The 25,232-nt window shown below is 40.5% G+C and overlaps 2 protein-coding genes across 2 annotated transcripts in view; one reads left to right on the forward strand and one right to left on the reverse strand.

Annotated features, from left to right (window-relative positions):
* The window catches only part of COL6A6 (collagen type VI alpha 6 chain), a 36,551-nt gene extending 32,218 nt beyond the window's left edge, over nt 1–4,333 (forward strand). The window contains exons 34-38 of the mRNA XM_015854028.2: nt 299–389; nt 1,009–1,680; nt 2,177–2,270; nt 2,483–2,751; nt 3,187–4,333. Of these exons, the coding sequence (XP_015709514.1) occupies nt 299–389; nt 1,009–1,680; nt 2,177–2,270; nt 2,483–2,751; nt 3,187–3,359 (1,299 nt within the window). The 3' untranslated portion in view covers nt 3,360–4,333. The remainder of the gene's footprint in view (nt 1–298; nt 390–1,008; nt 1,681–2,176; nt 2,271–2,482; nt 2,752–3,186) is intronic.
* Nucleotides 4,334–7,100: 2,767 nt separating this feature from the next.
* On the reverse strand, nt 7,101–24,768 carry PIK3R4 (phosphoinositide-3-kinase regulatory subunit 4). Its single transcript, XM_015854043.2, has 20 exons — nt 24,641–24,768; nt 23,678–24,445; nt 22,281–22,414; nt 21,499–22,081; nt 20,077–20,211; nt 18,441–18,662; nt 16,660–16,833; nt 16,057–16,202; nt 15,651–15,854; nt 14,670–14,871; nt 14,316–14,515; nt 13,777–13,987; nt 12,838–13,003; nt 12,218–12,382; nt 11,105–11,316; nt 10,705–10,836; nt 9,322–9,422; nt 8,254–8,342; nt 7,709–7,817; nt 7,101–7,330 (listed from the first exon to the last, which is right to left on the reverse strand). Exons 2-20 carry the CDS (start codon nt 24,405–24,407, stop codon nt 7,160–7,162), a joined length of 4,086 nt encoding a protein of 1,361 aa, XP_015709529.1. The 5' UTR covers nt 24,408–24,445; nt 24,641–24,768; the 3' UTR covers nt 7,101–7,159.
* Nucleotides 24,769–25,232: the final 464 nt, after the last annotated feature.

The raw sequence follows: 25,232 nt of genomic DNA on the forward strand, positions 1-25,232 counted from the left end.
TAAGCTTTGTTAAAACCAATCGTTATAGTTGCAATAGTTTAACAATCTCTGCGTAGTGGGGAGTTAAACCTTTAGGAATAATATGGTGATCTTATAATGCATGAGGGAAGATAGAGCACTCCATATGGCAACTGGAAAAGTCTTCTCAATACTTGTTCAATATTACAATAGAAATAAAACCACCAAGTTAGGGATAACATCTGTTTCAGTAGAAAAGTAGTAATGACATTAAGAACAAAGAGTAAACGTGATCTATCTTTTGCTTTAATGTTACTTCTGTGTTTCCTTTAAAACCTAGATTGATGATACTGGAAGATTTCAATTATTTGTTTGGGAAAAACAACAGGCTGAAAATTTGGAGAACATCATACATTGCACGCTTTGCTTTGGTGAGACATTTTACTTATTTCAGCTGTTGTATTACTCTTCTTACACTATCTGCAACAATCTTACATCTTTCAATAGAATAATTATTTTGGACAATATGGATAGTAAGAAATAGGGTTTTAAAAACACAAAAGCTATTTAATTCCCGTCTCAGCTGTGTGAAACAAATTGTTCTATTTGGCATTTATTTTGTAACAGAAACACAGTCTAATATTGCGTTTCTGGATACTGTGCTCATTTATTATAAATTCTGTATATGGGGGTAGAGAAAAACTGCTAAATGATAACAGTGTTTCAGAATGCTTAACAGCTGTCTGAGTCAAATAAATAAACAAACAAATAAAATATAGAGCTTACTTCAGTATCCTTTGACATGTTTAGATTTTGATAGAAGAAAAATTCTCAGGGAAATTCTGTTCATAAGGTAAAACTTAACACACCAGTTTGTTCAGCAGGATTCATCCCTTGTAAGAAAAATATAAGATTTCTGGTCAGTAAATTGATTACTTTAAATTGAATTTAAGGGGGAAAAAAATGAACAGGACTCACATTTGTTCTTCCAAACCATTGTTTTTGTTGTTTTGCTAAATAGTTTTCTGTTCATTGGCTCTCCCTCTCTAGATAAATGCAAGCCCAGCAGCAACTGTGCAGTGCCTGTTTCTCCACCTCTTCTGATGGATATGGATATTACTTACATCATAGACAGCTCTCACAGCATCAGCAGTGAAGATTTTCAGATTGCCAAGAACTTTGTGAGCAACATGCTGGATCAGTTTGTCATTGCTGAACAGCCAAGTGAATCTTTTGGAGGCACCAGAGTGGCATTGGTACAGCAGGCTCCCAGGGGCTTCTTACCTGACAGAAACAAAACCCCTGTGGCCTTGGAATTTGATCTAGAAACATACAACAGTAAAGATTTGATGAAGAAACATATCCAAGAGTCTGTTCACCAACTGGAAGGGCCATCAGCCATTGCTTCTGCTTTACAGTGGACGGTTGAAAATGTATTTTTTAAAGCTCCCAGGCAAAGAAAACACAGGGTCATATTTACAATAGTTGGAAGCAAAACAAGCACACAAGACAGAGAGAAGCTAAGAGAGATTTCTCTTGGAGTCAAGTGCCAAGGATTTACCATGTTCACTCTTGCGTTTGGCAATGATCTGAGTGACAATGAGCTAATGGAAATATCAAGCTCCCCAACAGATCAGCACTTACTGACATTGGGTAGAATTTCAACGTCTGAGATGGTATATGCTCAGAGATTTGCCCGGGCGTTTCTAAATCTGCTGCAACGTAAGTAGTATGCAGTGCCATTCACTTAAGTTATGGAAAGAATGAAAAATGCTCTGTAGAAAAAGGCAGTCAGTGTATGTACTGCTTCTCAGTTTCTAGTCATAATGTAACTAATTGGTTTTTCACCTACAAGTGGACACTAATGGAATTGCCGGTAAATACAAAGCAATATTACATTCTAATGTTGCTTTAGGCCAAAAATCTTGAGAAGTTTTTTTTCTCAGTAACTTTGTAATCAAAGTATGGCAATGCTGACTTCACTTTTATGAAGGGAAGACTGTTCCTCAGACATGAAAGCAGATGTTCTCCTGATTTAGGCCTACATTTCTTCTCTGGGCATTGTCACCTACATTTCTTTTTTGACCCTTGGAAGGGTCTCTCTAGGTAGTAAAAGATACAAGCTCCAGTTAACAAGAAAATAAATCTTTTTCTGCTCTTTGCTAAACCTGGTGGAGGAATTCAGAACTCACTTGTGGTATGTTTGTTTTCTCCACAGAAGACATAAACAGTTATCCTCCTCCTGAACTTCAAGACGAATGTGAAAACTTAGATCGGGGGGACACACGGGAGCAAGTGCCTGTGACTGAAAGGTCTGGAACTGCCTATTAAATCTTACACATGTGAGCATGTAATGGATAAAACTATATATTTACAGTTATCTCCAAACATAAGATTTTTCCCTTTAGATTAGCTTTGTCAGAAGCAAGATCAGGATCAACATTTTTTTTTTCACAGTATTCAGAAGGAATGAAAAGGCCGTACTGGTGATTAAGTACTTCTTTTTCCCCTCCCTCCTTTGAAGGTTGCCTTTACCTGGAACTGATGAAAGTGGTTACAGTGGTGACTTAAAAGACATTGAAACAACTGAAAACAGAGCCCAGGAAGAAGTTAAATTGACTACCACGGGACCTGTATACACAGTGCCAGGAATTGGATATGGTTTTGAGGAGAATGAGTACTTCACAGAGGAAGACACAACTGGAGTAAAACAACAAGAGTATGGAGAAGTTCAGGGGAAAAAGGAAATTCTATCAACAACAGTTAAAATCGGACCTGACAATAGTGATTATGGTATGATCTAAGAGCATTAGAATTTTTTTTAATTCAGTGGAAAATCTCTGAGTGTGAAGGACTCTGTTGGATGCTTGCTCATTGTGAATCGTTTCCATTAATTTTGTTTTCCAAAACTTTTTGTTGTCATATACCTATATACAGTCCAAATCTGTACATTACAAGTTTATATTATAGGGTGAACTGTGGATATCATTTAGATTTTAGTTTTGGTCTATAACTTCCAAAAATAACATAATGACAACATAGATTGTACTCCTCTTTACTGAAACAGCTGATCATACTTTTGTCTGCAACCTACCCTAGGGAATCTGCTTTAGTGGGTGGGTTGGACTGGATGATCTCCCGAGGTACTAAATGTTACTTCCCTTGAAATTCTAATGCCAAGAAGGGTGGATTTTTTCATTAAGTCTCTCCTTCATTTGCCTTTTCCAGATGCATGTGACCTGGTTCAAGATATGGGAGAATGTCAGAATTACGTTCTGAAGTGGTACTACAACAAAGAGCAGAACATGTGCGGTCAGTTCTGGTATGGGGGCTGTGGAGGGAACAAAAACAGATTTGAGACACAAGAAGAATGTGGATTCTGGTGTATAAAGTCTTTCTAGTGCAGAGACACTTAAACTACTTCATGTCTTTGGTTACACTATCAAGATGATGGGCAGAAGAGATGGAAAATTTTACACAGCATCTCACCTCCCAGATCTCAGCTCAAAGAAATACCTGTTAAGTGATGTTATTATCCACTGTACTGAATAGTGAAAATTAAAACTAATGTGCAGACTATGTAAAATTCTGACAAATGAGGAACTTTTATTAGCTAACATTGTGTTATTTATAAGGAATAAAAGCGTTGGAACAATTCTCTTCCAAAGACACTGAAGTGTACATTCTAAAAATGTACTGAATAAGGTAAAACAGCCCTTCAAACATCTTCATGAAATGATGTTAGATAGGAAATAGTACTGTCAAAATTGATTCATTGCTTGTATTCATTTCATGTATAGAGGAAAAAAAATAGCATTTAACTCTCAAAGGTCACACATTTACTAGAACTTACATTGCTTTTATGTGGAGGATTTTCTACTATAGTCACTCCACTTACAAATATTTCAAGATGTGAATAAAATCATTCTTTTTCAAACACTTCTGCCATTAGATGGCAGAAACAGATGGACAAATATTCTCACTGTGCCTTCTTCTATGTAAGCAAGTGCTGTTCTCTTTCCCATATCACTAAAAGACAAATGCATTTCTTTAGGAACATTAGATTTTCATGGTTCATCTTGAAGGGTAAAAAATAAATAAATTCTGAGGACACATTCTTGTTAAAGACAAAAAATGCAATGCTCAACAACAGGGTGATGCTTAACTGAGCTTTCACACTCTGCTGGCTTACCTGAGCTCTGCTGTTGCCTATTTTATGTCTGTAGAAGTCACAGTACATTGTACTCTTACCACCTTAGTCCATTCTTTGTAGAGGTGGACAAACTCGCCTAGAATAATGTTCTTCTCTGTATTTGTCTACAATAATGTCAATAAAAATATCTCTAATTTGCTTGGGCTACTGACCAAGGATTCCTCAACAACCTTCTAGGGAACACAGATGAACTTGGAAAAGCCTGGTGCCTTTTGCTGTCAGTTAGAGGGGTATTAACTCTTGACTTTGAAGGGAGTGGGCTACTGCAAAGCTCTGCTAGCCCAGGGCTGTGGTGATGCTGAACAATGTAGTGTTACCACTCTGTCACTCTTAGCCCAGCTGAGAAGGGGTGCTCCATGGTTGAAAAACATGCAAAACATCTCATGGGTTCCTCTATTGAACCAAACTGAGTTGAGACAGGTAAACTGATGAAACCTACTGTCCTTTGTCTTGCAAGTGTCAGAGTGAGACTGCTAAAACTATTGCAGAGGAATGAAAAATATTCTACTCTTTGTTTCTGATCTTCTACATTTGTGGCTAGTACTTAAGGAGAACACCTTAGATATCTTTTGGGAGCCTATTGCTGACCTATATATTCTGAAGAATGGACTGAACCATGGTTTGCTTTCTGCCAAAATATGTACGAAGTTTCAATTCTGGAGTGTTTACTACCTAAACATTACAATTGCTATTCTCTGCAATATCTGTTTCTTATGTATGCTGCCAGCTGCCAGTAGTTCCTCTCCTCCTTTAAAATGAATCGCTGCCTTAAGTCATGAGGTGAACATGATGATGGGAGTTTGCCTTGTTTGGAAAAACAGGTTTTATTTTTTAGAAGAGACTCAAAGAAATCCTACTTCTAAGACAGGACCACTGGGCAATCTGATCTCCTAATCTCTTTAGAACTATGATGTTCTCCTTTTGTTCAGGTAAGTAAATAATTCTTTTTCTTGAAAGAGAGAGGTCAAAAATCAAGCATATCTACTCATGTAGCAAAGGCTGATTCTGTTATCTTAGGTTCTTTGTCCAAAGAGAAACGGAGTCTCCTGGGTGGCCTGCAATTCATCTCTTCCTTTCAGCTGGCTCTTGTCATCTGAAGTTACTTAGTCTTGCTGCTACCTCAAATTTCTTGTTTTTCACTGAGGGAAGGCTCTTAATGTGTTGGATCCTTGGAGCTTGATAATGAGAAATCTGTGCATCTGCATGAGCTGAATTGCTTGTGTCTTCCACGCATCATCCCCCATCTTATTACCTCAGACAGGCTGCTTGATGATCCTACTGTAGCTATTTGAGATAAGACCAATCAGCTGTCCCTCCTCAAAGAACATATCTCAAAGCCTCCTAACCCGTTTATCTTTTATTCTTCCATCCCTGGCATAAATCCTTTGGGCTTTTCACTGAGGAATATGCTGGCTACCACAGGATGCTTGGCTGTTGTCTAATCCCTGTCTCATCCTACTGGTTGTGTCAATTTTCCAGCAAATAGCAAATTGCAACATTGGATTTGTTCCCCCCACTTTTCAGACCCATTAAATAGTATAGGAATTTTGAGCAGTTAGTTATACAAAAAGATATTAAAAGGATTATTTTGTAGGCAACTGATGAGCAGTTTGAACACTACAGCTGAAGGCCTTTCTGTGCATGCTAGTAAGCCCAGCTTTATAGAGATGGATTAATTAAGATAGGAGTAACTGTCTAACTGAATAGAAACTGAGATGTGACTATTTAAACAGGCATATGGCTGCCATCCTGAAATAACATCCCGTTCTCTAATGAAAAACATCTATGAAGACGTACCTACTGCTCAGCTGCATTAATTAAGGACAGCCTCTCCCTGCTCAATCCCACATTCCTCCCAAAGTATAATACAAAACACATGGACCTCTCACACATTTCATCTATCTATCTTTTGTAATCCAAAATAGCTGAAATCTGAGACCTAATTCAGGCTTCCAAGAGAGAACAGCTGTTCTTGGGACCAAATTACTGCCCACAATTTCTGCTGAATGTGAGTAAATTTAATACCTCTTTTTATTAGTTTTTGTTACACAGCAGTATGAAAATGATCATAATCTAGCATTAATTTCTCAAAGGTTTCCAGATTATATCTTGGATTATTAGAGGTAGAGATTTCAATTTCAATTCAGATAATCATTATTTTGTAGAACCTGTTAAATCAACCAAAAGCACAGAGAGCAAAAGCTGAGCTACTGTTAGAAGCAGAGGCGCTAACTTGAAAAACACCCAATTACAGGTATGATTTTTTCTTCTTGAAATAGTTTGATCATCCTGAGATATCTGGGGAGTTCTGATCTATATAACCCCTGAGGAGCTGCTGTTTAGCTTCTAGTTTATTGGATTGTTGTAGTCTTAATGTTATAGCTTAATGAATTTACACTTACACTGTCATTACTAAAGGCTGAGCCAATGCTCATTTTCCCTGCAAATTGTTTTTATGCTACAGCCGCCATACAACACAGTCACCACATTAGAACAATGGATGTGAACAGACTCAGGTACCGAACAGAGAAGCTCAAGTGGACTTTATTACAGTTATAAGAATATGCAAGAACATTAGTGCACTGGTTCGTTTCTCATTTCTCAGATTCAATGCAGCAGCAGTCAGATGCTGACATACTTGTAGCAGCCCTTTCCTTTTTATACATTTACAACGTGTAAGGTGGAAATTCCTTCCATCAACTTCCAAAAGATCCTTGAGAACAGTGCAGGATAGGCCAAGCTAAACAATTTGTTCATAAACTGCTCAGCCTTTCAAGGAAATGCCATCGATACCAAACATCTTTAATAAAAGAAGTGATTAAGAAGTGCTTTTAACAGGGTGGCAGGACACTGATAACTGATTTTATCACCCCCTTTATAGTCTTTAAAGTCCATTCTATTCCATGATCTGGAAGCAGTCCTCAAAAACTTCATTATAACATCATTTATTTATTACAAATATTTACATACTATATATTAGTGCAACTTTTATTTCCATACTTTAACAATTCCATCCCTTGACGCAGTTACTATAAACCCTTGAGTGGTCTGGAAAGTTGCAATATCGGTGATAATATCGTGATGTCCAACTGGGAGAGACTCTGGACCTTTCCGGGGGGTCTCATCAGTGGGTCCCATTTTTTGCTTGTTTTGAATTTCCTATGCAGAACAAAAAGGAGAAGGAAAAAAGAAAAAAAGGGAAAAAAAAAAAAAGAAAATAATATATTTACAGCAAGGTGAGCACTGTCCCACATAACAGCTATGGTAACACATACATCTTAACATTCCAAGAGTTTTATGAAAACTAGTTCAAAGCCGTGGCTTCTGCATCAAACAGTATCTGCTAAGTCTAAATTCTGTCAAAAATAACTGATATTTTTTCTTTTAAAGTGACTTCTTTTCAGCTATGCCAAAACACTGTGCTGATACCATCTGTAAGAAGGGAGACAGTTGCAAGGAAAGCTGTTGTGCAGTTAATGTAACTCACAGGGCCATCACAAAAGCAAGCTGATGGGGTTATCAGACAAAGCAAAATACCTGAACCACCTCTGTGCCCTCAATTATCTTCCTGTAGTAGGACACAGATGGGCAATTAGAACTTCCTGCAACAATGTAAGATCTCTCAGGGTAGGCTAAATCCCAAAACCTAGACACAAAGAAATACAAGAAAACTATTAATTTATTTTATTTTTAAATCAGTTAAACTCAGCAGTTTAAAACATGTCCTGCTCCTGCGGTGAAAACTAATGAGCACAACTACTACATGCTTTGTGCACTTAAGGGACAAAAGAACCAGAGAAATCAGTACTCATAGCAAGCTCACACAAGTCATGTTTTGGGAGTTTCTTTCTCCTATGCTGCCTACCAGGAACTTTACAAAACGGGACACGTTGCATTTCAGAAAGTTTTGCAATATTTCTGCTGATAACAATTCCTTCTGCTCACTAACGCTCGCTAGTGAACACATGTTCAGCATTATTGTTTAGACTTCTTTAGAGCTTACTTTTGCAATGCTTGGCAAAACTTAATACCCAGACAAGGGTAGAAGGGAGAGCATCAAACCATGTTGTTGGATTCGTTACCTTATTTTCATGTCTGAGCCTGCTGTCAGTAATATGGGATTACCAGATGCTGGACTGCAGTATATTCCATGGATGCTGTTAGGAGAAGGCTAATAAGGAAAAGAGGTATTTATTAAGTACAATCAGAAGCTGTTGCCATGCTTGACAAAGGAAGTGCATTCTTTATCACGTTTATCCATCCCATTTCCAAATGCTTGTGACTAAAACCAAGTTACTTTATTAATAGGCCACATCTTAGAATATTAAAGTGCTTCCTCTTGTTACTTACGGTTCACAGAACAACACTACAGATCAAACTTGCCAATATCCCAAACAATATTCTCAACAATGGCAAAGGAGAGTTTATTCATCAGAGAATCAAGCAAGGGAATCTTGTTGAGAAACATATGAACTCTCAAATTTTTATGGTATGGTGGCATTAAGGAAGGAACACAGCAGAAAACAAATCACAATTTCCTATTCGACTTTGCAAAGTAAGTGATCAAACAAAGTGAACCTGAGAAACTTGTAGCATGTGCAAATTCAAGTTTAGGTAGATCCCAGACCTGAATTTGCAACGTTTATAGAAGATGCAGTTATTTGTTATTATATCCCAGATTGTTCCTTTCCCAGTTAACTCCTGGAATTGGAGTTTTGTACTTTAAGCTAACAGTTGAGCATAGCAATGCATTGTATTATAAAAGGAATGTGCGAAAGAACAGATGCTTATGGAGTATCCACATCCCCAGACACTGCAAATAAAAATTCAAGACGCCACACCATGAATTTTGGCTTCACTGAAACCCTTGCAGGCTTGACTGGCCGACAGGTTTTGTGAGAATTTGGCTGGATATTTTCTATGTGCAGTAGAAGATACCAGTGAAGATTTAGGTTACACTGCTGTTTTACAAAAGGAATTTAGTTTTGACAGCAAAAAAGTTAACAGTGGCAAAATAAATACCAGGGCAAGTTCTTGGTGTCTCTTTGGCCTTGCCAGTTTGCCATGTAACTGCACGGATTCACAACATGGAGGCTGAGATTGCTCTGGACCAGCTACAGAACAGAAGTGGGAAGAGAAAAAGACCAGACCTGCAGTTCTGAAAGAGGTGGTGCACTGCTGGCCCACAGAGTGAAGCGTCGATCACCGGTTTCCATATCCCACATGGAGACTTCGTTATTGCCTTGAACAGCTACAGGAAAGATAATGCCAATGCATACAAATAAAATACGTGGCTTTGGTTCTCACTGGTCACTCTAATGACATAACACAGAGGGTATGACATAGAAATGCTCTGTACTTGCTCTCTGAAGCAGCTGTTAGTCTTGCTTTGTCAGCCATGCATGTGTTTTGTTGTTTTTATCCCTTGATAGCAGCTCAGGATAATCCTGCTTTAATCTTCCACCCTTTCTAAAAAGAATTAAAACCTCATAATTTCTTCCCTAGATAACTTCTTATGCTTCTTTAAGAACAATGTATGGTCTGCCTGTTCTGCACTGTCATCACTGACTTTGTTGATTTTTCCTAGGCAGCAAATCTAAAGTTATCAAGTTCAGTAGCTACAATGACATTTCACACCCATGTTTACGGTAGACGGGCAAAGAACCCTGTTAAAGGGGTTGCTTACATGCTTGGCATCAAACAAGTGGGTAAGAACTGTTCAATATGATTCCAAAATAATGAACTTTGTCACCAATTCATTCTTTATTGGGGAAGTAAAACTAGGAAGCCCAGCAAACCTTCTTTTATTTGCATGACCTTTAAATAAATCTGATTTGGTCCCAGAGGGGTTAATTGCTATAAGAATTAGTCAAACCTAAGAAGTACGTTTAAGTAAAAGAGGAAACTTGTTTAAGAACTCATTTTATAGCAACTTTATCAGTATCATTATTGCAGTATTAGTTTATGCTACTTGTCTTTTTGAGAATGTCTTCCTGACATGAAGACCTAGAAGTACTTTCCAGTATGAGCAGAGCATATGACAGTGCTATATGCAGTGAGGATGAAGCAGCTGTGAGCACACCAGATGAGGACTCTTGTAAGGTCTTTGAAAGCTCTAACCCAAAGCTCAGCTGGGTCAGAATTAAGAGGGGAATGGACATGGAGCAACCTTTCAGTCTCTGCTCTACAAGGGCTCTCAATGCAGTGGAAGAATTCCCATCAACTTCAATGTACATCATAATTTTGGTTTTGTCTCATATAACATTTTATCTGCAAAAAGTGATGTGTTTGCACATAGGGAGGGACATTCGTAACAGAGATGCTCCAGAAAATAAGTATTGCAAAAGCTGTTGTTTTCATAATGGCTTATTACTAGATTTTTTTTTTTACCTCTCTCCTATTTTACATTAGAAAGCTGTGGCAGAATACAAGCATGAGCCAAAACATAAAGCAGGACTTCAAGCGGAAATTGAAACAGAAGCTTCTTTAATCACAGACTCTGTAAACAGTGAGGTAAGTTTAAGATGGTTTACCTGCAATAACCCAAGACTGATAGACAGGATGCATGAGCAGGCGTCTGATTCGGGCCTTGGAAGGATGAGAATGGCTGGAGATTGGTAACTGAAATCTCATGTCCCAGCATGCCATCGTGCCATTGCTTGTGCCTGGTGAGAGACAGCTGTCCAGAGTCAGAGGGACAGTTACATGGTTTTTTGTCCATATCCTTGTGCTCTATTTCTAGGAGAAGGTGCTTCCAAGTAATTACAGATCAGACTACTCCCCGTAAATATATCAGGTGGTTATTTCTCTCCCCTTGTTTGAAAAATGTCATTTTCTAGTCAACCAGATGAAGCAAAAGCTTGAGCTATAGTTATTGTAAAGGAAAATCAAAGCGGGGAAACAAAAATCAGCTAATAAGAAATACAGGCTTACCAATACACAGCCAGCATTGGTGTATGTCCACAGCAAATGAAGTTATGAGGCCTAACTTCAAATCATGTTTCAGTGTCCAAGCATTGCTGTTAGATCGCAAATCCCATCCAACCAGGGATCCATTAACCGTAGCATAAGCCAGCACTGACTGGGCTCCTGAATTGAAGTGATGCATATCGACCACACAGCCATCATCCTTCAAATCTAAGGATCTGGGTTAAAAGAACACACTGATTTAGAAACAGATAGTACTACCAAGTTTAAGACTGTTTCTCAGATGTTCATCTACTCAGACCCTACTGGAAGGGACACACATCTCTTTTTTCCTCTCCATTGCTGTACTGACAGAACTGTGCTCAGTCACTCATTGTGTGTGACTTCGTATATGCTAAAAGGAAAATACATCTCTAGTTTGTAGCTTCCACCTCCCTTAGATTAAGCTTGCTTCATTTATGAACTTAATCCCAAACAAGAGAGGACGTTTGAAACAAGTGACTTTTATTTAGAGCTGAAAGAAATCTCTGAGACACCTGTTGGACACATCCTTCATTCAAGCTGGAAGATTAAGCAGTTAAATTGGTGCCAAATATTCAAAACTGCTTGTACGGAAAGGTAAAAAAAACATTAAAACATCCAAACATTCCTCTAAATAGTATCCCATGCCTCATATCTTTACCACATTACTCATATTAAGTGCCTGGGAGACAAATTTGCAGGCCTGAAGCCAAACTATGCACTGTGCATTTGTGAGTGTCCATTAGTGACTTCTAAAAGGATTCTGCTCAAGTTATTTTGGAGATTAATACTGTAATAGGGGAGGTAAGAAACGAGCAAACCCAGTGCATAAATAAAAGAATTTAGAAGTATTTACATTTACTGACTTTTAAACTTATAATGAGTCCAGTGACACAGCGGATAGCAATAACCAAGAGCTACAAATCCTCATTCCCACACTGTTGCCTTTCAGCACTTCTTTATTAAGCAGGATAAGATTTTAGCCTTCCTGTACAGCCTGGGATCAGCCAGCAGGAGCCTGGAGCAAAAACACACTAAGCAAGAGATACACTGGCAGCTTGAGCTCCGCAGGGAGATTTAACTGCAGTAAGTACATACCTGCTTTGAATTGGTTGAATCTTAGGAGATTTAGGGAGCTTTGAAGCTTCAATACTAAGAAGCTGGATAGCACCGTTGTCTGAAGCTATGGCCAAATAATGTGAGCCCTGGCAGAATGTAAGAGTCTTGACATGTCCTCCAATCCGAGAGTATGTCAGAATTGATCTGAACGGTAAAAGGAGAGGGGGCAGAAAAAGAGGAAATGTATTTTGTGGCAATTTAAACAAAAATTACTTCTCTCAAACACTCATTTAAGACCGGTGGCTCAAGAGACCTCTGAAAACAATGCTTTTTAAGAGTTCCAAAATTAGAAAGGAACAAAGCCTGAGTTGCTTCTGCAAGTTTAACCATCCATTTTTGAGCCTGTGGGTTGTGACAGTCACCAGGTGCAAAAGAACACACCTGCCTACCAGACAAAGAGAACATCAATCTACCCCAGATCTCTATCAAAGCAGCATACTGTAGTTGCTGTTATTTAACTGACACTGCAGTTCACTGCATCTGTATTTTGAGATGCATCCTCTTCTCCCAGAAATGCTTCTCCCAGAAACTGTCAGCCCCAAAATACCCATCTATGTTTCAACCAACAACACGGCTTTCCTGTATCAACTATCAGCTACCTGGTTGTAGTGGTTTTTCCTTCCATTTTTTGGCTGTTCCAGATTTTCACTGTGCCATCGTTAGAGCAAGTGGCAAAAATGGAATGTTCATCAGAGACCCGAATGCGGTTCACTGCAGATTTGTGTTCATGAAGGTGAGCTACCAACAATCCTTTGGGACGCCATCCTACAGGGACAAACAAAATCACAAAGCATGGCATTGATTTCCTAACCTAATGGGAAGATGAAGATTCCCCTGACCTTACCCACCAACAGGCAAGTTGGGAAACAGTCATTATAGCTTCAAAGCACAGAAGGCACTGAAAACATAGAGTCATAGAATTGATTGAGTTGGAAAGGACCTTTAAATGTCATCTAGTCCAACTCCTCCTATGAACAGGGTACCTTCAGCTACATTAAGGTGCTTGGAGCCCCCTCCAGCCTAACCTTGAATGTCTCCAGAGACAGGGCACAGGTGATGCATTTTAAAAAAGGCTATTTGCTCAACTCTACACTAAGCCTTATTGGCAGAACCAGTTAAATATTTTCTTTTAGATTGGTTCCACGTGCATTCAGTGAAATTACAAAGAGTCCCTTAGAACTCGTGGGCATTGTAGAGAAGCTAGTGCACAGATCACCTGTCATCAGGCAAATAATCTGCCACAGACCCTGTTGTAAACATCCTGCTTCAAAAAACTCATTGGAGCAGAAAGCACACCCTGAGCTTTACACCAGTCACTTGGGCCCATTACCACAAAGGTAAAGATACAGGTTTCCAGATCCTCTTTCATAGGCAGGCAGATGTTTTTCTAAGTAAGTGCTGTGCATAAAGAGCACATTACCTAAGATTTCCTGTTTTCCTAACACTTTGCATTTTTTCCTTGGTATAATTAAGTTTTAACTCAAAACATTTTTCTTCTGTGCATCTGTATATTGGCCTTGGTGGCCAATGTGGTTTACCTGGAGGTGGAGGCTTGCTCTCCCACTCAGCATTCTCCATCATCTGCTTGGCAATCCTTTCTGCATTACACTGCTCTCTCTTTTGCTGAATCAGCTGCTGGAGTTCAGTTTTGCAAGTAGTGATGCGTAACTGGTATGGAGATGGAGACACTGTACTGCTCAGTACCTGTATCGTTGGTTTCCTTGGTTGAACAACTGTTCCATCAGTTGCCTGTAAGAAGATGAGCACTTACAGATGCATGTCTTACATATTACAAAGGTAGAGGCTTGCAGAAGTCATTAGTTTTAATAAAATATACAACAGCAACAATACTAATGACAATTAACTTAGTATTTTAGAGCCATCATGACAAAATATCAAAAATTTGAAAACAATTAAGATATGGGAAAGTATTTTTATAAGAGCATGGACCAGGTTCTGAGTAACCTGATGTAGCTGTGTATGTCCCTGTTCATTCACAGGAGTTAGACTAGATGGCCATTAAAGATCCCTTCCAACTCAAATGATTCTATGCAAAGATGGTGTTTTTCAGTAGTACCTGTGGGGAGGATGACAAAGTGGTGCAAATACCAGCTGAGGACTCTGAACGAAGTGGTTTCCCAGCCTGGATAGCTTCCAGATCAGCAGTTTGCCCGTGTCCTTTAGGTATTGGCTGGGAGATGTTGGGTGGTTCCAGAGACCCAAACATGCTTTTCCATTCTTCATTTACGTTTGAGTCTTGCTTTACATGTTTTCTAGCTATAACGATATATCATACGTCAGCATGCTACTGAGAAATCATGCTAAATTTTCTTATTGCTAATTCAGTGAGGGTGGCAATAATTACGTAGGATGAACTGCTGAGTAAATTAAAGACTTAGTTCTACCTAGATAGACTACAAAATATACCTACCCCGTTTGTCATCAGGCTCCTGTTTTGTTTTAACCAGATCCACTTGTCTCCTGATTATTCCCAAAACTGACAAATCCATCGGCCCTTTCTGAGAGCTGTCATGCAGGTGGCTCTGATCCACTATGTTGGCTTTAGCTTTATTTGATTTTAACATAAAGTCTTTCAGTGCTAACAGTTTGTCTTCTTCTTCCTCAGTCATCCCCTACAGAGTAAGAGAAAACATATTATTATTTATGTTTTGAAAAAGAACATGCATCAAGGCATGCAGACACAAGAAGCGGTAAAATAAAATGACTGGCTCAGAAGCAAAGAGCACATCCTCAAACTAAAGACACCAGCCTATTACTTATTTGATACTTTGGGTAAGTAGCTGCATTTTTATCTTTCTTCCTCAAGTGAGGAAGAATACTGAGAGAAGAGCTGCATTTAATACTGGATCACCACCTGCTGCAATCTGCTTAACTGCCACCTCTAGGCTACGACTACAGCCCACAAACAGTGGGGTAAAAGAACACCACACACACTTGGCTGCAGTCCTTCCTCTTTCTGGTTCTCACCACTTCATATGGGTGATTCTTACTGTTCCCCGTTTCAAGTACAAGCTTTATAACTTTTTTATCTTCCTTTGGTTTTTGCACCGTGATTTGCAAGTCTGCCTCTTCAACAAACATACACTATTCTCTCCAGCACATTACATAGCCTATATTCTGCAACACTGATATATCACATCTGAAATCTGAAGACGTACAACTAAAATTGTCAAAAAGAAAATATATTTGGGGATTTCAGGCATAAGGCTGCCCTATTTCTGGCAGATCTTTTAAGAATCTTCCAAAGGTTCTGAACTCCTTGTCCAACAAACCTATACTGAACCTCATGCTGGGATCCTTTAAGAGCAGCAACTGCAAGGTTGCAGTACAGACATACAGAGCCCAAGAGTCTCAATCCTGACTTCCAAAGTACAAATGAAAAAACAATCACCTGTGAAAGTAGCTTCTTCAGCAGCTGTGCAATGGCAGGGTCCTCTGGGGGTGGACAGTCTGGGAGGACACCATTCCTTTTCTTCTGACGCATCTGAAGGTGTCGGAAAAGGCTTGAGATATCCTTTGATCTCAAGACGTAATCAAATATGGAACGGCTGACAGGCTCTTTAAGTACACTTAGCAGGACTATTTCTTTATCTATCTGCAATTCAAAACCAGAAATCAGTCAATAGGAAGAAAGATATCCATTAAATATGGAGAAAACTAACATTAAAGTGCTGTAGGCATCATGTCTACTTGTTTTTCCTAGCCTACAGGTTGGTAATTGGACAACAGGGAATATCAATCACACATGCCAGCACCATGGCAACAACAGACCACAGAAATAATATTTGAAGCATTACCTGTATTATTGGCTGTGTGATAAAAGGATGGAGGTATGGCATTAGCTTGCAGTAGACATCAGCTATATTTAGGTACTGTGCAACCACAGTGATAAATCCCACTGCACCGTAACGTATCCAAAGATTAGGATGGCACAGGAAAGGTGCTGAAAGAAAATTACTGTTAGAACATTCAAATTAAAGAGAGAGTAAATAGTTCATTCATTCTTCTTCCCTTCTATTCCTTGAATAGTCACCATTTATATTGTGAGATAACTGATGTTTTCCTGTTGGATTCAGAAGTCCATCTCAATTACACAGGTTTTATGAAGTTGTAATCAAGGGACGGTATCCAGTCATGAGATATAAAACCAAAAATCACCTGCCCCAAATTCTGAATGCTTTTGAAAAGCCATAAAAAGATAAAGTCTCAAAAGACTAGTTGTTTGATAAACAGTAGCCAATGTTGGGCATGCCTCAGTCAAGTAAACCCTAAAAGAGTACTATAGGTTTGCATATTGAACAGTTAGGCTATGAAATTTTATTAATCTGGCCACAAAGCTTTCTGTGGTATGAAGTTTTCTTTAGTAGGAAAACAAGGTAATGGTCTGTCTTCCAACTTACCAATATCACAAGCAAATTCATAAATATGAGGCTTTTGCAAGAGCCCTAACTGGCACATACAAGTAAGAGCATTGAGGGCCTTATAAATGACAAATTCTTCTGCATCACTGAGTCCTTGCTGAAGCAGAGGCTTCAGTATTGAGGAGCTTTGCCAGCCAACGTAAGCAGCAACACCTGAAAAATATTCAAACAAACAAACACCACATAAAAATCCAAAGTAAAGATGTGGAAGACACAATTTTTGTTCAAATTTCTGAGAAAACAGAGAGTTAGAAAAATGCTCTGAAAGCTTTTTGACTAAAACCGATCTCTGCCTGCTGAAGTCCTCCCAGAGGTCAGACGTGGATGTAAAGCACAGCTGGCCAGCACATGTCTGAAACAGTGAGGCAAAAATAGCAGTGCTCCTAAGGGTGGGGATGCAGGGCCTGCTTTTGTACATGGAGAGGGTAAATGAGCACTGCTGAAAGAACGTTGGCAGGATTTTTGTCTTTTAATTTAGCAGCAAAGGTAATTTGAATAGCATTCAGCTTCCTGAGAGGCTGAACTGGATATTGGACTAATTATCAGCAAAGAACGTCTTTCAGATACGTTCATTTATCTAGTACAACAATTGCCAACAGTTGAAATGAAACATTTAAAACAATTAAAATATATTTCAAAGATCTCTGAAAGAAAGCAAGATTAAAAGCAAAATAAATGTAATCCCTTTGAAGCTGATGAACCAAAACTTATCAGCCACATCCCAGTAGAAAAAAAACTGCTTTCTTATTTTTTTCTTCTTTCCCACACAACAACCAGCCAGTGTCCACATGACGCTGTCATCTGGAATCACTTCCTTGGATTAGTAACCCATCTACTATAATTAATCTCTGGCAACTGTCACGGAGATGGAGCTCATTGAAATTCTGATCTTTCCTTTTGCTTGACACCCATCAAGCTGACATTCCTTCCTGCAAGCAACCGGGCAAGTCCTCTAGTCATTCCCAAGAGAGAAAAGTTATTTTTTCATCGAATAACTCAGGCTTATCATTGTTGTTGTCATAGACGATGCACAGCATAGACCGTAACTGTATCTGCTTCTAACCCAGTTACGGGGATTGACAAATATCACAGAGTCAGATGTCTTCCCACCATAATCAAGTTGACACATTAAATAACTTCTTCACTTCTACTCTAGTGTGGTAATCAGCGCAAAGTTTTTATCACGCAAACAGGTCTATTGAGGAATCATAGAATCATAGAATGACTTGGGTTGGAAGGGACCTCAAGGATCACGAAGCTCCAACCCCCTTCCTGGCAGAGCCACCAAACTTCCACAATTACTCGATCAGGTTGACCAGGGCCCCATCCAACCTGGCCTTGAACACCTCCAAGGACGGGGCATCCACAGCCTCCCTGGGCAGCCTGTTCCAGGTGATGCATCTTCTAGATGGCTGGCAGAAATTTTAGCACTGATTTGCCACAATTCATTTTTTTCAATTAGTGGCTTCAGAAAAGATTTTAAAAAATAATAATTAAAAGTAAGAACAAACATAATAAAAATTCTATTTTTGATGTTAATCTAATCTGGCCTTAGAAGTATCAGTCTCATTTGTAAGAATTATTTAGACAGAAAAAAGCTACTTTTATTTACATTGTTTCTTCTTTACTCCATAGAGAAACCCTTACACAATAATTCAGCATGTCACTTCCCCAAAATTACCTACATCTTCAGAAGAAACGGCTTAACAGTTTCCAGGATGTGAAAAAACTATTCTGTTTGGCTGAAACCAAACCCTTACCCACAATGCTGTCAAAGAAAGCTCCTCGAAGGTGCCAGTCATTCTTATCATTTAAGAAAGTGATCATATGAGATAGAAGAACATCGTTGGCTTTTTGACGTCCAAAGAATACACAGAGACGTGTTATTCCATTTTCCATTAGTGTTTGTTTCACGATATTTTCTGGGTCGCTCAGCAAAGTGACAACTTTCTGCTGGACCATTTCATGCAAGGCTTGCAGCTCTGCAGGAGGCAAAAGAGTGAGCATTTAGATTGGTGGGAAACTGTACATGAACATATACTGCTAAGGAAGTTAAACTGATATCCTGAAAATCACCATAGAAATTCTTGCTAAGTTGAACAAAGCAACAGAATCTCTACAGTTCCAAGGACTGGCTTACAAAAGACTTCAGACTAAGCATGAGGGTAGTGGCAAAGTCAGACTACAGAATTATCACCAGAGAAATGCAATTCTCTTAATTTCTCTTAATTTCAATTAAGATGATCCAATCCATTTTGTATAAAAATGAAATGCTGATGTGAAAAAGCATCGAATGAGTCAGCAGCAATATTACTGTGTTAAACAAGGTACTTCAAGACAACTCTGCTTTTACACATTTATTTGACCATCAGTTGTAACATTTGTGAATTGATGAGAGAATATTTTTACTTACGGAGGTAGACTGGCTTCATTAAGGTTAGAGAGAAACAAATAGTATTTGAAAACATGAGCACTTGCAGTGTTACACAATACTAGCAGTTACCCTAACAATGGTGACAAAAACTTGAAAGTGATCTCACTCCTTGCTTCTATTCCATGATGGAACTGAGGAAAAAAAACCTCCATGAAGCAGAAATAACAGTATAGTTGATGCATAAGCTAATACTGAAAGCTTACGGTGGAGATTCTCAAGCAAATAGCAATAAATTCATATATTGCTAACCCAGCTTTGCAGAGGTAATTGCCATTTGCCCACAGCTAATTTACTTTCCAAAACAGTTTGTCAGTCACGTGGAAAAAGTTGCCTTCTGGGTTCAAATTTCTCAGCCTTACTTTCTGAAAGCATGAAAAGAATAGAACCATTCAAACTCTTTTTCTTCCTTGCATTACTACTTTCATGTCCAAGCTAGCTGGGTAATACAGGACAGTGTTTCTTATGAGCAGAGCCTGTAAGATGGGCCTTCCTTTCTCTCATGCCTCAGCAACTGTGAATACCCAACAGTTTACATGAAGGAACTGAAAGGGGATTTTCTTTTTTTAAGTATCATTCTGCAACTATTTAAAATATTACATGTCTTTTTTTGCTACCGAATGAAGTATGCATGAGAAGTTTACCATTATAGTCAGTTGCAGACTAATGTACTTACCCCAGAATAGAATGTATTCTTAACCACAAACTTCTCAGCTTGGAAAACTTGCTCAGTATTATCCAAGAAACATGTTTCACTAACGGGATTGAAGCTGACACATAGTCCACTTATTACTCACCCCTCCTTGCCAAGGGAAGGAAAAAAACACCAAACAACTCTGTGCAACAGTTATAATAGCACAGATGACCATGTTGGAAGGCCAACTGACAACAAAAACCAGTGCTAACTAGTAGCTCTCCTCTATTTTGCTATTATAAAGAAGCAAAGTAAGTGGAAGCGACATTACCTGTATCATAGTTATCACTAGGGTGAGATGCTTCATCCATTTCTTCGCCATTTGGTTCATTTTCCATATTTAGATTTTTCAGCTGGACTAACTCCAGAAATCTTAGAGCTGTTTCTGCTAACAGTGCTATGTTTTCTGCAAAGGAAAACATTTTGGTTTAGAATTGTTATATTTTGCCAGTTTACAGACTTCTGATGATCCCCTTGTGAGATATTAAAACCACTCAGTATACCAGTTAGGATAGGCAAAATAGCACTGAGATTACACAGTACATTCTGCAAACCTGCTTCAGGGACTCGTGTCCCTAAGCACAGCATAGCAACCAGGTATCTCATATCACACAGTAACGTTGCCTAAATGGGTAGAAAAATTGTAAGGACATCAAATGTAACTGCAAACAATTTTAGTCTTCTAAACTAGCTCAAAATATCACCTTATCTCAGGTGGATGACTAAGTAGCTTGACAGAACTGAAAGGGCAATTAACAATTCAAAACAACAACATGCCACCATGCCAGGATTCGTATCCTTGGGGTTACACTTGAGGGCTGGGTTCCAATTTGAAGACGTTTGTCCTGTATCTATCCATGCCATCTGGCACCATCCTGCAGTGTCTGGAAGCTGCTGAAGCAACTCGGGCTATATGGGTCAGGCAGTGGCTGACACAGGAATAACCCTGCCAGGGCTTACGTCCCACTTAAGCAGCCATTTTGAGTCTTGGCCAAGACAACATCAACATGCCAATGGAAACCATACACAGCCTGCTTTAAATCCTCTAAGTCACCAGTCACACTGCTTCCAAAAGGTGTGGTAACATAATTTAACTCATGTCTATATTTCTAAAGTTAGCCTAATATTCTTATTTACTTATTAACTTATTGAAATTCAATAGCTTTCTTAAAAGAAAGCTGTTTGAATTGAGGGCAACCTATCCAGACTTAGCTATCCACAATTCAAGCAAACACAAGTGGAATCTACTGGGTAGTGAGATCTGCAGCTTTTTTGCACTTGCACCAACAAAGCTGGCTATTTTTTTCCCCCCAGTTCAACTTATTTAACAAGCTCAGCCCTGAACACCAAATTTCATCCTGTGGGAAAGTAACTGAAGTATAACAAAAAATTGATGCTTTACATGTTTCGTATTTACTAATTTCAGTTGGGCCGCTCTAAGCAATCAGTTGAGCTAACAAAATGCTAACTAAGGTCAATTAATTAGATCTGCAGAGGGTGGGCAGGCTCCAGAAGCCCTGTTCACATACATGGTTGTGGAAGTACTTTTACATGTTATGTCCTTGTTTAAGTAGAGAAGAGAAGCAGGGCTACTTCCCTGAGCACCAGGCTCTAACCTTGTCTGTGAGTACACAAAACAGTGAAAGAAGTACAATAAAAGAGGATTTGAAGTTATGAGTGGATTCCTACTTACCAGCATATGCAAGCCTGACGATAGTGGCTTCATCCTGGGCCAAGTGTGCAATGCCCGGCAGGATATACTCTGGGTAAATGTTAATATCATTGCGTGGCACCTCTTTGACGAGAGCAAGAACTTTAGTTAGTGTCCTCACAGATTCTGCCCTCACCCTGGGCACAGAGTCGTTGCTGAAATGTAACAGATAAGGAGTAATACGATCCAGAAGAATCTCAACACTTAATCTCGGTGCTAAATGAAGAATCAGCTCCAAAGCAGCCAGTTTTGAATCACAGTATTTGAGAGTCTGTAAACAGGAAGTTATCACAGACACTAGGATAACCAGCCCATTCTCTTTGGTCTCTCCCTCGGCTTTCTCTGTGCGATCATGCCCACAGAGATTGTGAATGATGTTGTCCAGATCTTTACGTATGACCAGTATACGCTCATCTGCTGATACAAACGTTTCCTTGGCAAACTGGGCCATATAAGGCTGAAGGAAAGTGTAAAATATTTCAGGAAAGGCATTGTTACGTTGCTGTTTCAAGTAATCTTCAGCTGCTAAACGTTTATCTGGCTCGCGATGGACCATCTGAGTGACCTTGAGAACGGCAGAAGCAGGAGGGAGCAGGAGAGAAAGATTAAAGGTTTAGACATTCATAATGCAAAATAAGTAAATAAGTAAATAAATAAGAACCCAAACCCACAATCAAAACCAGCAAGCAATTTATCATGAAAGGAGGTGAAATGAACTACACGCAGCCCACAGAAATTGCTCTGATGCTGCAGCCCACCCTTACCAGCTCTCTGATACTGCGGTCTTCAATTTTGTTTAGGACTTGATCAGGGGAAAAGAGGCCATTTCTGTAAGCCAGAAGCTGAGATAAATCAAACAAGGGGACGCCTTCTGTGAACAGCTCTGCTATTACACAGCCTAGGGGAAAAAAAATAGTCAAAGATGTGAGAGATCTGAAAACGGAAATTTTGTTTTCTGTACACCGACAAGAACAGATCCTACGTGAACCTTAGCTTGATTAAAAACAAGGCTAATGAGCTGACTGATTCACTTGGGGAAAGGGGGTAGCATCTCCATCTCCAAAAACTGGCTTTTACACTTGATCTCTGAAATGCCCCCCAGGTATTCTATTGCAAACATGCCAACAGCAGGGAAATTTGCAATTAGGAAACGTGAGGTACTGATTTCAACCACCTGTCAAATGGAAAATATATCAGAAAATGAACCCACATCACTGTTACATGGAAGCGTGCCAATAAATCAAGCATGGACTAAGCAAGAGGTCAAATGAAGCAAGAAGAATAAGTTCTGCTTCCACAGTGATGCTGAGGGACAGCATACGTTCACTCAAACAAGTTCCTAAAAACAGTGTGAAATAAGAAGGTTGCCAGGCATGGCACCCTGCTGTGTATATGATGCATGTCCTCTCCAAAGATCCCATTCCTGCAGTTTGCCTGCCATGGTTTGCATCTTGTCCTGTCAGTGGAGCAGCCTGGAAACTTGGCCGGTGAAAGTGAAGTAACCATTACTTCAATGTTCAGACTTTAATTTTGTTTGTTTTTCTCTAATTGGCCAAACACATGACTCAAAACAAGCCTGTGACTCAAGACAGCCTCCCACAATGGGGCTCTATCAAGAATTTTTGAGTGGAACCATGACAGGAGTTTACTGAGTTATCCAACTTCCTGCTGGTGGGAAAAATATAAGGACAAGGAGCTTCTGAAGCCAATATTGCCAAACTGCACTGGAAAGCAGCTCTGTTCCCAGGCAGCCAGATATTGCCACTGACTGGTTCCTCCTCACAGGTCCCATGAAGCACACACTGCATCCCTGGGACCTCAGCCACCTGAAGATCACAGTCTGTGACCTATAGAACCACCTCTTTTCCAGGGCACAGATAAGCTGTAACAGAAGTATCTGATTGCACTCCTCAGATAACACGGGGGTGCATTTAAGTCATGTAGCTTACTCTATTGTGTCTGTAATCTTTTTGTGACTGAAAGGTTTGGAGACCAGTCCTAATGCTTAAGGTAAGCAATTTTTTTTCCCCACAAGCTGTTCTCTAGGCCTGCCGTAATAAAAAAGTTAAAGATAATAAGTAAAAAGAACAAACAAAAATTAACAAGTTTCTGTGCATCCCTGACACACAGCCATGAAGATCACACAGATCTCTCTCAGTACCTGCAGAAAAGATGTCCATTGCACGTTTTAACTCCCCCCTTGTTCGCTGATTACTGTTAGCCAGGTCTACCAGAGGGGTGGAGGGATCTCTCATGTTTTCCAGCTCTGTGGCAAACATGCTGCCATCAACAAAGCGCTCAGGAGCGATGTAGCACGTTCTCCTCCGCGATGTGTCGAAGAAATAGTTGAAGTCAGCAGGGTTGTCTTCGGGAAGATACGTTGGTTTAAAACTGGCAAAGTCCGTCAGAAGAACCCAGTTCCAGCTGGTCACCATGATGTTTTCAGTCTTAATATCCCCATGGCGGACCCCAGATTTGTGCGCCTGATCCACCGCCGTCAGGATCTGGAAAGCGATCCACCTTTTCTCGATGTTATTGAGGAATGGCCTCGTGCTGATCCGATCATACAGGTTGTCCCTCACGTACTGCCTGAAGAGCATGGCAGCCTTCTCGGACAAGGTTGCTTTCTGAAAGGGGAGGCAGTTCTGCGCCGAGTGCAGCCGGATCTTCAGCTCCTCCAGCTCCTGCTTGTAGCTCGTCAGGGGCAGGGTCGGGTCCTGGATGGCGAACACCTTCACCACCACCAGCCCCTCCCGGTGCTTGGCTCGGGCCACCTTGAAGAAGCGGGTGCTCCCCAGGCTTTTGTCATACTCGAAGTCATGGATGTCAGAGAAATAGCTGTCCACCGACAGGATCTGCGACGGGGCGATGCCAGCCAGCTGGTTCCCCATGGCGACCCCTCCTGCAGCGGCGGGCGGCACCCGTCCACCTCGGGAAAAAGACAACGAACATTTCAACCCGGATCGTCTCGGCCTGACCGTGGACCTACCCCCTTTCCCGCGCAGCCTCCGCTTCCCCCAGGCCGCGGTCCTGCGCGGGCCCCGTCGCCGCCACTCCCGCCCCTTTCTGTGTTACCCCACCGGGCCCGGCTCCGTGCCGCCCCGCAGCCCCTCGTGGTGCTCACCGGCCAGGCCCGGCCCGGCACAGCCCGCCCGGCCTGGCACAGCCGGGACAGCCCCGGCCGCGGGATGCAGCGAGGCGGGACTGAGGGCGGCGGAACCGGCACCATGAGCGGGGCGGGGAGGGGGCGGTACCGTGAGCTCACATCCTGCGCCGACATGACGCTTTGCGGGTAGCTCCTCAGTGTGTTGGGGTTAGCGTTTTCTTATCTCCGTTATTAAAGAGGGGCTCTTCCTTCCTATTCCATCCACTCTTCGATTTTCCTTTTGCATCTGCTGCTCCACGTTCATTAAGGTTGGAAAAGACCTCTAAGATAAACTAGTCGAACCCTCCCCCGCCATACCTGCTAACCACATCCCTCAGTTCCACATCCACACGGTTTTTGAGCACCTCCAGAGACGGTGCCTGCACCACCTCCCTGTGCAGCCTGTGCCACTGCAGCACCGCTCCCTCTGAGGAGAAATTCTTCCTGATATCCAACCTGAACCTCCCCTGATGCAACTTGAGGCCATCTCTTCCAATCTCATCACTGTTACCTGGGAGAAGAGGCCGACCCACACCTCACCACAGCCTCCTTTCAGGCAGCTGTAGAGATC

The sequence above is a fragment of the Coturnix japonica genome, chromosome 2, assembly GCF_001577835.2.
Source record: "Coturnix japonica isolate 7356 chromosome 2, Coturnix japonica 2.1, whole genome shotgun sequence".
In the NCBI taxonomy this organism is placed as follows: Eukaryota; Metazoa; Chordata; class Aves; order Galliformes; family Phasianidae; genus Coturnix; species Coturnix japonica.